This window comes from Mustela lutreola, chromosome 3, assembly GCF_030435805.1.
Source record: "Mustela lutreola isolate mMusLut2 chromosome 3, mMusLut2.pri, whole genome shotgun sequence".
Lineage (NCBI taxonomy): Eukaryota > Metazoa > Chordata > Mammalia > Carnivora > Mustelidae > Mustela > Mustela lutreola.
In genome coordinates, this window is record NC_081292.1 from 138,236,396 (window position 1) to 138,251,852 (window position 15,457).

The 15,457-nt window shown below is 41.6% G+C and overlaps 1 protein-coding gene across 1 annotated transcript in view; it reads left to right on the top strand.

Moving 5' to 3' along the window:
* Window positions 1-15,457, top strand: part of LOC131827927 (dual 3',5'-cyclic-AMP and -GMP phosphodiesterase 11A) — a 248,434-nt gene that overhangs the window by 212,891 nt on the left and 20,086 nt on the right. The window contains exon 20 of the mRNA XM_059168871.1: window positions 4,838-4,921. Coding sequence (XP_059024854.1) covers window positions 4,838-4,921 — 84 coding nt within the window. The remainder of the gene's footprint in view (window positions 1-4,837; window positions 4,922-15,457) is intronic.

The following is a 15,457-nucleotide window of genomic DNA, read 5'->3' on the forward strand; positions in this document are numbered from 1 at the left end:
CCCACAGTGGGCCAAGTAGGCATGAAGGAGGAGGCACAGAGTGACATTTGAGGAGCTCAAAGCCCAGTCCTGGCATTTCATATGCAGTCAGTAGCCACTTCGGATTAAGAATATAGACAAAAGTCAAAGGCAAGCTGTCCAGCCTCGGGCAGCTAGACTGGACAGCCATAGTGATAACGGATGTTCTGGATTTTATTTTCCAATTTCAGACATTCCAAAATCCCAAACCCAAATCATTTCAAGTCTCTTTCTTTTCTTTGTTTGCAAAATGAAAAGTTTCACTTGGGGACCTCTCAGGTCTGTTGACTGAAATACCATTTTCAATGGAATCATCCATTCGATTATTATTTGAAAAAGCTTACTTGTAGGCTCAGGATGATGGTGTTTTTACTCAAATAAGACAAAAGACCTAAATGCTTCCATCACCACCCACAATGAGGGGGTGGCCTCTTTATTCATAATGAAGGGTTAGTTAAAAACATATCACCCAACAACTCAAGGAATGACGCAAAGTGTTGGAAAGCCAGCCCAACTCAGTAGATTGAGTGCAGCTCAAGGAACGTGTCCCTGGTCAAGAGTGTCTGTTTCTGAGGTTTCAAGCCAACTGACTTTTGAACATTTCGAGTTATTTATAAGATCTTCAAGTTTTCAAGGAAAGGCACCAGAACTAGCTTCTAGTTAAACAATGTCACCTGCTTAAAGTCAAACCTCAGAGCCTTACAAATGTTGACTACTCCTAATCGGTTGCTTACTTATGAAAGGTCGGAAGACTACATTGGTTAGAACCCTCACCCAGTATTTTAGTTTCCAAAGCGACATCTATTGATACTGTTTCCAAAACCTCCCTTTCCTCTTTTTTGGTGGTATCACCAGATTTGGTTATAAAAATAAAGACACTAGATTGGGATACATCATTAACGTGTAAAACCTCATACAACCCCTATTTCTCTCAGCTACATACCTATCTTTCAAATTAAATCTTTCCTCCACTTAAAAAGAACTGTTTCACAGGCATCCTCTGAAGGGTTTATAATGCAGCAATACCACAGGTCATTTAATTAAATGAAAAAAAAGCTGAGTCAGTTGCCAGCATTGGTGAGCTGGCAGGCGCAGTGACGCAGCACTAAGGAGCCTTTGTCTGGAGGCTCACGTAAGGCTTTCTCCGAAGACGTAAATGAATTTTGCAGTGGAAGCATAGCACTAAATGCTACTCTCTCCTCACAAAAGCCTACTTAACATTGTGTTGACAGTCTCTGGGCTGCTATGGCAGGGCTATTTCTCATTAGCCCTTTTCCAGAGATGTTTGGAAATGCATGCACCCAGAGGTGACACCAGCTGTGTCTGTTAGTATTTGATATTTAGGAAGAAAATTGTCTGGGAGACCCCATTAGGTGTCACGGTCCTAAAGGTCATTAAAGTAACCAAAGGGTTAATAGTGGAAGCAGTGAGTCCATTAATAAAACATGCTTGAGCACCTCCAGGTAGCCAGCTTGAAGCTGGGCACTGTGTATCCAGCCATGAGCAAGGCTCCATCTTCTGCTCTTCCCCAAAGCTTATCAACGGATGGGAAATAGAGATATTGAGTAAATAATCACTCGGGGCGCCTGGGGGGGTCAGGTGGTTATGCGTCTGCATTCGACTTAGGTCATGATCCCAGGGTCCTGGATCAAGCCCTACATCTGCTCCCTGCTCAGCGGGGAGCCTGCTTCTCTCTCTCCTTCTGCCTTCCCTTCCCTGACTTGTGCTTGCTCTCTCCCACATGCTCTCTCTGTCAAATGCATAAATAAATAAATAAAATCTTTAAAAGTAAATTAATAATCACTCATAATCAACTACAAGATGCAAAATGCTGTAAAAGGAAAGCACAGGACAATATGTTATCTCATTCTTCCTCCACTCAAAAACATTTATTGAAAAGTGACTGGTCTGGAAATCAACTCTTACAGTATGATCTCCAAAAGGATTCTAAGACAATTCAATGTGGGGGGAGGGGAGGAATAGCCTTTTCAAATAGTGCAGGGACAGTAGGATATCCACTGCAGATGAGTCAAGTCAGACGCCTCTCACTGAACCCCAGAATCACCTCAAAGTGAATCATAGACCTAAACGTAAGAGCTAAAACTACAGAAAACTCAGAAGGAGACAGAGTGTAAATCTTCTGGATTGGATCTGACAGTGATGTGTTAGGTCTGACACCAAAAGCACAAGAAAAATAAAATAGATAATTGGACTTCATTAAAATGTAACACTGCATCTGAAAGCACACTCTCAAGAAAATGAAAAGACAGCCTACAGGATGGGAGAAATTATTTGCAAATCATATCTGATACGGACCTGACATCTAGAATATATAGAGAATTACGAACAACTCCTAGAAAGACCACCCAATGTTTAAAAAGGGCAAAGGATCTGAATACATATTTCTTCAAAAATATATACAGATGGGCCATGAGCACATGAAAAGATGCTCAACATCAGTCATCATCAGGGAAATGCAAACCAAAACTGCAGTAGATACCACTTAACTGGGACCAGGTTTTTAGGGTTTTTTTGTTCGTTTTTTAAAGATTTATTTATGTATTAGAGAGAGAGAGAGAGAGAGATCACAAGTAGGCAGAGAGGCAGAGAGAGGGGGGGAAGCAGGCTCCCTGCTGAGCAGAGAACCCGAGGGAGGACTCGATCCCAGGACCCTGAGATCATGATCTGAGCCAAAGGCAGAGGCTTAACCCACTGAGTCACCCAGGCACGTGGGGACCAGCTTTAATTCAAAAGACAGACAACACCCAGCACTGAGGACGATGTGGAGAAATTGGAACTTTGTACACTTCTGGTGGACATGTAAAATGGTACCGCTGCTTTGGAAAACAGTGTGGCAATTCCAGGAAACATGAAACGTTAGACTGGGCATGTGGCCCAGCAGTTCTGCCTCTAGGTCTATCCCCGGGAGAAATGGAAACGTACATCTACGTGGAAACTTGTACATGAATGTTCCCAGCAGTGTTACTCACCGGAGCCACAAAAGTACAGACGACCCAACCGCATATCAGCTGAGGATCGGATAAATAAAATGGGGTGTAACTATACAGTGGCATATCATTTGGCCAGAAAGAGGGATGTAGAGCTGCTGAGTGCTGCAAGAAGGAAACTTGAGCACAAAATGCTCTGCGAAAGCCAGTCACAGAAGACCACGGATCATTCGATTCCATTTATATGAGTGTGCAGAAAATATAAACAAAAAATAGACTCATGGTCACCTAAGGCTAGGAATTTGGGGGACAATGAGGAGTGACTGCTAATTGGTATGGGATTTCTTGCTGGAGTGATTAAAAATGTTCTAAAAATTGACTGTAGTAATGGTTGTACAACCAATTGTGAACTGAACCTCCCCCAAAATAGTTCTGTGCACCAGAAATAGTATTTTAAGTAAATAAGAAAAGCTCAGACAACTCTGAGAGCTCAAGATTAAGTAACAGAATAGTATTTTTAAAGGAACATTTCAGACAAAGACTACTGCAACTCACAAGATCCATTCCTTCCTTCCCCTGGCACACGTCAGTCTTCTCCAAATCCTGGTCCCCTTTCCTGGTGTTTCACATTTCACATTGCAAGACAAGGACGAGCAGAGCCTGTGGGAGTCAGTGACCTCCTCCCCGATTCAGAGATATTTTCCTCGGCATCGCCCTTTTGTCTTCCTGTGAGCCTCGGCAGCTTGTGATTTCTGTTCTACCCACTCCCACCCTCATTCATAAGTCTGAAGGATGCTGGCTTTTTCAACATCTCCAGACCAAGGGAATGCCTTGGATCTGCCCTCGTGACCTATGTAAACGCCAAAAATGATGCAGATGCCACATGTTATCTCTATAGAGGAATGACCTAACCTACTTTAAGACAGTAATGCATTGGGTTATGGACATTGGGGAGGGTATGTGCTATGGTGAGTGATGTGAACTGTGTAAACCTGACGATTCACAGACCTGTACCCCTGGGGCAAATAATACATTATATGTTAATAAAAAATCTTTTAAAAAAGATAGTAATGCAGGGAAATGTCGCTTCTTAGAGACTGGCCTTACTCGTGGAGAGCAGACAGAGGGACATGCTTGATGGAGTAGAACTAGCAGTTGTTTGTTCAAAAACCCACGTGAGCCCCAATTCCAGTTGATCGGTTCCCTTTTCATGTCTGCCCAACAGACATATGTTACTTCTTTTTCTTGAAAAATATACTTAAATTTTCCAAACATTATCATATCATGAAGTTTAAAGGCTGGGAAGGAGGTGAGAATGGATAACTACCACATCCTCCATCCCATGATAGATAAACGCTCAGGATTTTATTAATGACAGAACCTTGTTGAGAAACACATAGAGTTGTCCAACCAAAACCCCACCCTGAAATATTAACACAAATAGTTTCTATTTAAAATCAAGCTGCTTTAAGGATCTTTTCTAATCCATCCCACCTTCTTTCACTATAAAAATAAAGCCTGCATTACTTTTGTGGCAATAAAACCTATGCCTTTCCCCTTGACTTGTACCCAATTCCCAGTGACCTGAAGACTTGATTTAGTGGCCATTACCTATATCTGAAGGCAGATTTTGGCCCCAAGGAGTTGCGTGCTATAAAGTTCAAATAAATTCGCTTACAAATCTCATAAAAAGAGGTGAAAATACTTTTTTTCTCATCATAGATAAAGGAAAAAAAAAGTACATGTAAAGACTGATTGTGATTTGTGAAGTGTTCAGTTGGTAAAAATTAGATCATTGTGGCAAAGTGTTTGACAAAGCACCTGTAAACTACTCCAATGTAATAAAGCAAGCTTCTCTTCCCCGATTCTAGGCGATTTTTGATCGGAACCGGAAAGATGAACTGCCCCGACTGCAGTTGGAGTGGATTGATAGCATCTGTATGCCTTTGTATCAGGTAATCAGGATCTGGGAGGGCCCACGTGTCCCAACTGAGCCGGGAGAGAAGGGCATATGTACTCCACAAAGGTTGAGCCTTCCGAGAACCTCCAGGATATGGGCATTGCTAAGAAATCTGGCTGTGGTCTGTCTCTTCTCAGGTTTTAACTGTCTCCTAGGAAAAGCTGGTGCCAGGAGGCCAGAAGCCTGGGTTCTCCTTCTAGGACATAGTGTCCATGGGCCTTGAGGCCCTCATGTTTTATCTCAGTATTTCCCAAGCTCTGTTCCAGGGAACACAAGGACCCAGAGCCACAGCCTAATACATATCTCTTCAAAGAGAGCCCTCAGGCCCCACAACTAGGGAACCTGAAGGCTCAGAGTGTCCTTTAGGAAAGGAACACATTTAACCTTGATTCATTCCACATTTCTCTAACATCTGACTATGGAAGTCTTTTCCTTTTCCTTTTTCTTTTTCTTTTCTTTTTTTTTTTTTTTTTTTTTTTTTTTTACAATTTTTTCTCTTACTTCTGTGAATATCACATGAGACACAAGAGCTCCAGGAAACCATGAAACGTGGTTTTCTGGCCTGGCCCCATGGTCTGGGCCACAGAGTTTTCAGAGAACCTTCTATCTTCAAAGTCTGCCTCCCTGAGTTGCGTGTGACAAAGGCTGAGCACTACATTCTGAACAAGGTGCGCTGTGCCTTCCTGCTCTGCTGTCTGGGTCTCAGGCCCCTGCTCCTGGCAAGGAGACGAGTGTCACCGGCTTTGAATGTGCACGCTTCACATTTTGAGTACAGATCAGGGTTGGCTTCGGTTAACACCAAAAGTTCAGTGTACATTGGCTTTTAATTCTACTACTAAGCGTTTGCTTTCATGTGTAAAACCTGGCGAGTTCTTTACCCCCTACCCGGCTCAATCAGACTGAGCTGCTTTTCCAACTTCAGACTGAGAAGCACACGCAGGGAATGTAAAACCGCTGGAGTTTCTCACCCTGTGCAACTCCATTAAAAACACAGTATTGTTTTTTAAGGACCTCACAACCATTAAGTTTCAGGCTTATCTGCTACTTCGTTTTTAGTACTTTTAGGAGCTGCTGAGCCCTGTCACATTACGCTAAAAAAGAAAAAAAAAAATCTAGAATACTGTCTTGAAGATGGAAATGTAACTTTTTAGTGACTATAAAAACCAAAAATAAATTCATTTCTTTGTTTTATGTTAGCCATTAAATACATGATAGCATAAAAATGAGACAAGGTTTTAATATAATCTAAAATAGATTATTTTAGGGGCGCCTAGGTGGCTCAGTGGGTTAAGCCTCTGCCTTCAGCTCAGGTCATGATCTGATCAGGTCATGATCCCAGGGTCCTAGGATCGAATCCCACATCCGGTTCTCTACGCAGCGGGGAGTCTGCTTCCCCATCTCTCTCTCTGCCTGCCTCTCTGCCTGCTTGTGACCTCTCTCTCTGTCAAATAAATAAAATATTTTTTTAATTTAAAAAAATAAATGAAATAGATTATTTTAGTTTTAAATGGCACATAATGTTCTTCTGTTTAATAATGAACAACTGGGCGAAAAAATGGAATGATGTTTACTGTATTTTAATTCTCTTTAATTTTAATTCTCTTTTCTTCCTGTCCACTCCTCCCATCCTTACTCCTCCTGGATCTCTGTGATGCTGGGGCCCTAGGTATAAAGCCCACAGCTGTTGGGTTAGATATATCTTGCTTTGCCAAATTCACCTTGACTATCCTTGTAGAACTATTTGTAATTTATTCCATTTCCTGTGCACAGTTATGCAATAAATGGGATGAATTCTTACCATGAATAAATTCATTTTTCTGTGGGTAACGTTTAGGAGGATGAAGACTTGTAATTGCATGACTGATGAATTTTGAGTATTAGTTTGCAAAGCTACTTTGGAATGGACCCAAAGTCCACACATCCTTCCTATGTGATTAGTTATAGTAAATTCTGGAAAGCATTCTCATGTGCTTTTCCATGCTAATTTCATTGTTTGGGTACTGATTCACAATCATTTGGGCTTATTTTATACTTCCTCTCAAATACTTTGAAATCTTTAGGTTAAAAAGGAAGCTGCTTGAATTTAAACTGGAAACAGCACTTCCCAGAACTTAGGGAGTAACATTACCACATCAGATTATCTTTCATTCCTGATTTTCCTCACCTGTTTCACTTTACTACTTTTCTGTGAGGTTAGATACGTCTGCTATTTTTATCCACAGAAACTTAAGTTACAGACACTTTAAGTGACACTCCCACCAAACTAGAGTTGTGTCTCACCCATCTGTGGCCTTGGTTTTGATGTAGTAGCCTTTCGACCACCCATTCCACCTCTGCTGGATATTTCTTCCACAATCTTTTCTTATTAAACTGATGAGAGAATCTTGGCATTGTGAAGAGGAATGTGGAAGAGCTCTTTGGAAAAGTTTGTAAAAGTTCATGTTCATTTCTGCTGCGATATCTTCTTAGTTAACAAAGCATGAAAATCATGTTCATTTTTTAATGTATTATCATCACTTATTTTTAAAAATAACAGAGAGGGGCACCTGGGTGGCTCAGTCAGTTGAGCATCCGGCTCTTGATTTTGGCTCAGATCATGATCTCAGGGTTGTGAGATTAAGTCCCACATTGGGCTCTGTGCTCAGTGGGGATTCTGCTTAAAATCTCTTTCTCCCTCTTCCTCTGTTCCCTCTCTTCCCCTCGCTCACTCTCTAAAATAAATTTAAAAATATTTAAGAAATAGTAATAAATAAATTAGTAAGTAAAAAAATAAAAACATTTTATTTGTAAATTATAACTTCTGTGAATAAGTCTTTGAAACCAATATTTCAAAAAAGGCCCTCAAGCTGAAACTTTGTCAAGCAGTGTTAAGTACCCTCTCCTACAGTCCCTATTTTGCCCCATTTCATGCAGTTGGGGGGTTGAGACTTTGTCTGTTATTTAAGTGGGTAAGCTGACATTAACTGTCAAGCTCCTGAAATGAAATGGAGTGTGTCAGTGGGCAGGAATCACCATCAGTACAAAGATACAAAACCTTGACGAGACAATTCACCAAGCAAGGAACGTCATTGATGTGACATTAGTCGTTGAGGCAAATGTCTGCAGGAACTCTTGTTGCTGACAGGCCAATTTGAGGTCTTGACCATGAATATGTAATAATGAAGAGCCTGAGAGGATAGAAAACGCATGGGAAAGTATGCAGGTGGTAGGCATCCCCAAAAGAGACTGATCTGAAATGACCTGATCTGAATCGTAGAGCACAGGAATCCAGGGTGGCCTTGCTAGGTCAGGCTGGGCACAGGACAAAAGAATACAGAATAGTACATAGGAGACAAAGAACTTTCCTTTTCATGGCCAGGGCCCTGACCTCAAGGTGGAGCAGTCTGGGTGGCAAGAAGCCTCATGTGGCATCCTAGGCAAACAGATATTTGTGGAGAGAGCTGGAACGAATGCCTGTGCTGCGGGGGAGCAGTGTGGAGATGCCCTCTAGGGAGGGTGGAAGCTAGCCAAGCACGGGCGGGGCGGGGGCGGGGGACTGAATGGCAAAATACGGACCAAATTTGGAAGTGGGTGGAGAGGCAGCTGAGCAGTAGGTACAAATATGGTTTTAGGACAGTTTTTTTTCTTTTAATTTTTTATTTAAATTCAATGGAATTAACATATAGTGTATTATTAGTTGCAGAGGTAGAATTTAATGATTTATCAGTTGCATGCACTACCCAGTACTCATTACAACAAGGATGCCCGTCTCCCAGTTCCCCGTCCCCTCCAGCAACAACTCCATCTGTTTCCTGGAGTTAAGAGTCTCTGTGGTTGCCTCCCTCTCTGTTTTCATCTTATTTTATTTTTCCTTCCCTTCCTGTTTTGTTTCTTAAATTCCACATATGAGTAAGATCATTTGGTGTTTGCCTTTCTCTGGCTGACTTTCTTCCCTTAGCTAATGCCCTCTAGTTCCCATCCACATTGTTGCAAATGGCAAGATTTCATTCTTTCTGATGGCTTAGTAATATTCCAGTGTATGTATGTGTGGATGTGTGTGTGTGTTTGTGTACCATATCTTCTCTATCCATTCATCTGTCAATGTTGATGGACATTTTGGTTCTTTTGATAGTTTGGCTATTGTGGACTTTGCTGCCATGGATATTGGGGTGCAGTGTGTCCGAAGGTTACTACATCTGTATCTATGGGGTAAATACCTAGTAGTATAATTGCTGGGTCATATGGTAGCTCTATTTTCAACGTCTTGAGGAACCTCCATGCTGTTTTCCAGAGCAGCTACACAAGCTTGTATTCCCACCAACAGTGCAGGAAGGTTCCCCTTTCTCGGCATCCTCGCCAACACCTGTCATTTCCTGACTGGTTAATTTCAGCCATTCTGATTGGTGTGAGGTGGTATCGCATTGTGGTTTTGATTTGTATTTCCCTGATGCCGAGTGATGTTGAGCATCTTTTCATGTGTCTGTTGCCCATGTGTATGTCTTCTTTGGAGAAATATCTGTTCATGTCTTTAGTTTCTTGGGTGTTGAGTTTGATAAGTTCTTTATAGATTTGGGGGCACTAGCCATTTATCTGATAAGACATTTGCAAATATCTTTTTCCCATTCCATAAGTTGCTTTTTGAACTTCATTGGCTTTCACTGAGTAAATTGGTTTCACTTCGTGGTTTTGAAAAGGTTGTGTTTGTCAGTTATGAAAATAGATCAAGCACTTTCCTCGTTCATTTCAGTTTGCTGAGTTATGTCCCTCTGAGCTGGGGGTAGATTATCACTATTCCCAGGCGCCTGAAGGGCTACTCATTTGTGTGCCTAGGTGGGAACTCCCACAAACTACATTTTGGACACCCGCTGCATTTAAAATTAAAACTCATCTCTGAGACAACTTCAGTTTCCAGCCAATTGGTTCCTATGGTGAAGGAAAACCAGGCTAACTCCTCCAGTTCTCCTAAAATCTATTCATTAGGAAGTGACCTAAGTAATCTAGTGATTGACTGGAAGTGACTGAGAGAAAATATATAAAAAAGTATATCAACAAAGCAGTGCATAGGGAAGAAGCATGCAGAGAACACGCCCAGATCTGTGACTAGTTATGGAGTTGGGAGATACGACACACTTGTATACATATATTTACATGTGAGTATATAATTCTCCAGAACTTGCTCATCTTTTTAATCTTATGGCTCCAAACTTTTCTTTAAAGAAAATGGAAAATGGTCCTCACAGGCAGAAGTCATGATTTATCTGTGACAGCATTTTAATCAGGAAGCATATAGGAAGTCGAGAGTGGGCAGGGAAGCATCAGAGCGTGTGCCCCAAGAGCAGACTAAAGCCTGGTTAGTTAGCTCTGTCCTAGCAGGGTATCTTGAAGGAACACATTGACATCTGATTCCCGTGCTTTCTGCTGTCTTTGCATCCTGCTGGGGATCCATTAGCCTGCTGCTCAACATCTTTGGAGGGAGGAAAAATAGAAAGGAAGAAAGAAGAAAAAGAAAAAAAAAGACACCATCAAACTTTGAAGTCATTGCTGCACCAGCCTTAGGGGTAAACAGAAAACCTGATGTAGCAACATCACACTGAGCTTCTCTTTGCAACAGCAAGCAACGTCTCTGCCCTTTGTTTTCATTCGCGACTTAATCAAACCTCAGTGTACCTAGAATCTCAATGATGCACAGAGGTGTTATAAATCTTCTGTTGTTAAGGGTTGAGGGATTTAATTTTTATTATGAACGTAATCGTATTTTCAGCGCATCCCAAACAGGTTCTTGATTTGGCTTTTTTCACAGACAATGCCGAAGGGCTTGACCCGGACAGGATCTAGCCAGAATAATTCCCTGTCTCCATCAGAGGAAGGAAGATTCTGCGAGAGTATTGCCTCTTTATAAAAATGCCATGGGGTTCCTGCAACAGGCAGAGCTTCTGATGTTCTGATTACAGTAGCTTTTGACTTTTTTCTGCCTCCAGTTGTAATTGCTGTTTTGAAAAATACATTCACCTGATACAATTATTAATAAACTCTCTGAAAGAAGGGAGGAAAGAATCTTTAAAATATAACTAAAATTGTAAAGAATGGGAATTAGAATTGATAAATTGGAAAAGAGGCTATAAAGTGCTAGGATGATTTTTCTGGACTGTTTAAAAAGTTCTTTAAAAACAATTTAAAATTCCCCAGATGGCTCATGCCTTCTAATTTTTTTAAAAAGAATAAGTAATGAGCTACGGAGTGACCAGTTAGAATATAACTAATTATATTCTATAGTGACTAATATAACTAGTCACTCTTCCTCCTAAAAACCTATAGGGAGGGGCGCCTGGGTGGCTCAGTGGGTTAAAGCCTCTGCCTTCGGCTCAGGTCATGATCCCAGGGTCCTGGAATAGAGACTGGCATCAGCTCTCTGCTCAGCAGGGAGCCTGCTCCCCACCCCCCTCCCCGCCTGCCTCTCTGGCTACTTGTGATCTCTGTCAAATAAATAAATAAAATCTTTAAAAAAAAAAAAAATCTACCTTTTAAAAAGAAAAACCTATAAGGAATAGAATGTGGATACAGGAAGGAATTATTTCATCAGACACTTTAAAAAAAAAAAAAAAAGAGGACACCACCCAAATCAGTTTTCTATAAATATTTTCTCTATAATATTTAGTATTCTTGTGGATGAGAGGAAGAGATAGTTGGAGCTAATTTCTTGCTAGTCTTTACAAGGAATGACATTGTGTCTAACTCAAAAGAATGAGAGAGAGAGAGAAATAACTTCCTACATTCTCTATAATTTATCCATTTGGCTCCACTTTTCCTGGTAATTTGGGGAGGGGAGGCAGTCAGGGACTGGTACTTAAACTTGACAACTAAAATATCACAATTTTTTCTGGTTAAAACCAAAATGTGAATAATTCCAAACCAAAGCTATTTCTTCTTCCCTGCTGCCATCTGGAGCCAGGAGGGCTCCCCTCTCCTTGTGAGCCCTCCATGAGCATCCGGGAGAGGGACCCAAGCACACATGCTGCTTTTTAGGTCTAACCGGGCTCTGAGAAGTGGCCAGTCAGGGCTTTGCATGATGCCTTGCTGGCCTCCACGTGACCGAGCGTGTGACCTGCACTTGGTGCAGGCCCCGGCCACTGGCTGTGGCTGCTAGCGTCTCCCGGTAAGCTCCCACCAGCTTCCTCTAGTCAGATCTAGTCAGATCTAGTCAGCTGCTTCTCTCTTCAAGTGCTCAGCTCCTGTGGACCACCCACGAGCTCCCAGCTACTTTCTCCTCACTCCACGGTCCACACAACTTCCTCTGTCCTTTCTAATAAGTTGTCTGAGGGCAGTGCCTGCTTGTTCTAGGAAAATCCTGTCATTTTCCTGAATTAGGCTCTGAGAGTCAAGAAACAAGCCCTCCCTTGACTGCCCCCCCACCAGGCTTTGTCCCCCAAGGTACAGAGAGCCAAGACACTCACTTCTCATTTTCTCTTTCTCACCACCGCCCCCCTTTCTGTCTCTCTCCATTCCCTCTTTCTCTTCTCTCTTTCCCGCTCCTCCTCCTCTCCCTGCATTGCTGCTTTCCCCCCTACTGCTCCCCCTCCCCAGCATGGAAAGTTTTTTAACTTCTTTTTTTCTTGTCTGATGGGAGCTACGCTTATATGATCTCCCCTGTGCTGTCTGCACTAGAACTTTGTGGTCAGACTGGGTGATCTGACATAGCCAGATTTGGTTCTTTATAGGTCAAGGAGAATTCTGGGATATAGACCCCCCCCCCTCTCGCACCACACAAAGCTGGCATTCAGGATTATAGTCTCTCAATGCCACACGCTGACAGTTTGCCGTTTCTGCCATGTGCCTGCAGGAGGGGCGCCTACTGCGTTAATGGGTGGGAGGCCACGGGCATGACGAATCAAGCAGAACATAAACACATGGGTTTAAGATTTTCAAAATATTGTCCTTGTCACATATTTTATACCTAAATCTGAGTGCTGAGAGTAAAACCCGTTTGCTTCACAATTTTCCAGGTCCTATCCGTCAAATACAAATGGCAGAGAAATGTGAACCTTTGGAAGTGTCCGTCTTAGGCAGTTTCTAGGCCCTTCCACGATGGCCTGTCCTCCAAACTTTGGGCAGTAAGCTTCCTTTGAAAAAACTGGATCACGGCTCCCTCTGCTTAAAAACCTCGGTTGAGGTTACCATCTGTAAGATCCCTCCTGGATTTCTTGCTTTGGTGTTTTGGGGCACCTTCCTGAGGCCCCCGGCCTCTTGGCCTCATCTGGTGGTGGCTCACCCACTTCCTCAGCCAGACGCCCTTTGTCCCAAAGCACAGGACTCCCAGCCCTCTTCTTCCCTGGCCTTTGCTGTGCTTCCCTCCCTCTCCTTTCTATTTGGAACGCTCCATACTGTGAATGTCTGGCTGCCTTCCCCAGTAGACTGGTTTCTGGGGACCATCATGTTCCCAGTACCCAGCACAGGGCCCAGCACTGCTCCATGAACGTTTGTGGAACAAATGAATGAAGAAACAGAGGAATGCATGATGGGTGCAGAATTAAGTATAAGCAGCGGAATGTGCAGAGTAGGGTTTATAACATCATGTTAAATTATCATCTATAAATATATAAAACCTTTCGTCAGAGTGCGCACTGTTCTATTCCTGCCCATAATCCGAAGTATATGGCCTATGATATCTTTTTAGAAAGTGGTTTAGTTCTCATCATGGTTGAATTGGCCCTTAATTCTCATATAAAAAGGCCAGTTTATAGCCGTGAATTTTTCCGGGTTTTGATTTTTTTCAGCTAGGAAATACATGAGATTTTCTTTTATCCAGCATTGGCAGAAAATATAGTCTTGTAGTTATTTTAATATTCACATTGAGAGAGCTAGCATATAGATATGGATATATATATGGATCTCAAGAATTTATGTCATGCATTATAGACATGTGATTTCAACATATATTGAATTATATTCAAATTATAATCAAATCATAATACCATAAAACATGCTAAGTTTGTTACAATTAAAATGTAATCTTTCTTTGACTTAGAAGGCTTTTCAGATTCCACATTTCTTAACAGTTACCACTACTACAAGTGTCAGATAATCATGTGCTGCGAAGAGGGAAGTGCTAGACAGGGCTTACTAACAGAACAGCATTCAAGTTCACGTCGCTGCCTGCATCAAGCATGGTATGTGACAGGTGACGGCATCTCACACCCTTGGCTACATCTCAGAGTTCTTCCTGAATATCTGATGTGCCAGGATGTTTGATTTTAGAGAGAATTTTCCGCCTCCAAAAATGAGTTTGGCTTGATAAAGCAACCAGTTCCGTGTACATTTTCTTGTAAATAAAATGGACCTGATTTGTTTCATTTCATGCAAATCTAAAAAACACTGTTCTTTATACAGTAGCACTTAATCTATTCCTATTCATGTGCATCTTGTGAGTTCAAAACTGCCATGATGAATCCATATTAAAATGCTGTAATCTAGTCTAAAAAAAAGATAATATATAACCTCATAAGGCTTCTGAAGGTAGAATTTAAGATAAGATCTACTTCTCCTTATCTGGCTGATCAGCATAAATAACTCATTTGAAAGGGTTTCTGCTTGAGAATCAAGAAGTTAAAAATGATTTACCTCAAGTCCATACAAAGCCTGGAATTTTGTCTTACATTGCTTCCCAGCACCTCTAGAAAATATATTTTAAAAGCTGATTTACCTCTTTTTCATGGTTCTCTCTTCTTTGAGTCTCTTCAGGAAAAGAGGAAAAGAGAGAGGGGAGAGTGGGAAGGCAGGAGAGAGAGAGAAGAAAATTGCATTTTTCCACCAGGAATGAATCAAGGCCTCTTTTAAAGATTGTTTTTTGCACTGTAAGTGCCTCTCCGAAATTTCTGCAATTTAATGTGCATTTGGAAGGTCAGCATGGCTTGAGCTCGTGGGAAGTGAGGCATGAGATAAACATAAAGCATTCTTATTATGCTATTGCCAAACAGAATCTTCTGTACTACTCGAAATGTTTCCTAAGAGAATTCAAGGAGGCACTATCTGGATGACCGGCCATCACAGCTCTTATATTTAATTATCTGAGCTGCAGCCATAAAAATATGAAATAAATCACTCAAGGCACATTGGCTCATCTAGCAAGCAGAGGCTAGATGGCCATGTGGCCAGAGAGAGCAAGGCTTTCCACCTTACAGACTAAACAATAAGGCAGCTCAACGGTTGACTTGTTAGCCAGGGTCTAAAACGAAGTTGAAGACTTCTACCAGACTGAACGCTTGGAAAAGAAGATATTCAGTATTAGAGTCCTGACAGACATGGGGTATACTAATGCACATTTTTTTCAGAAAGCAAATATTTGTTGAACACTGACTACGTTTACAAGGTACTTTTAGAGATACAGTTTAATTTGACCCTGTGAAGAAGAAAATACTTCATCCTGGATCTTATAATGTCTAATGGTCTAAGTTTAACATATGAGAAAAGTGAAAGCTACAGAAGTTAATGGACTTAATTCTAGTGAAGCAGTTAATACAGAATAGAGCCGGAAATTCGAATCCAAGTCCTTTCTGTC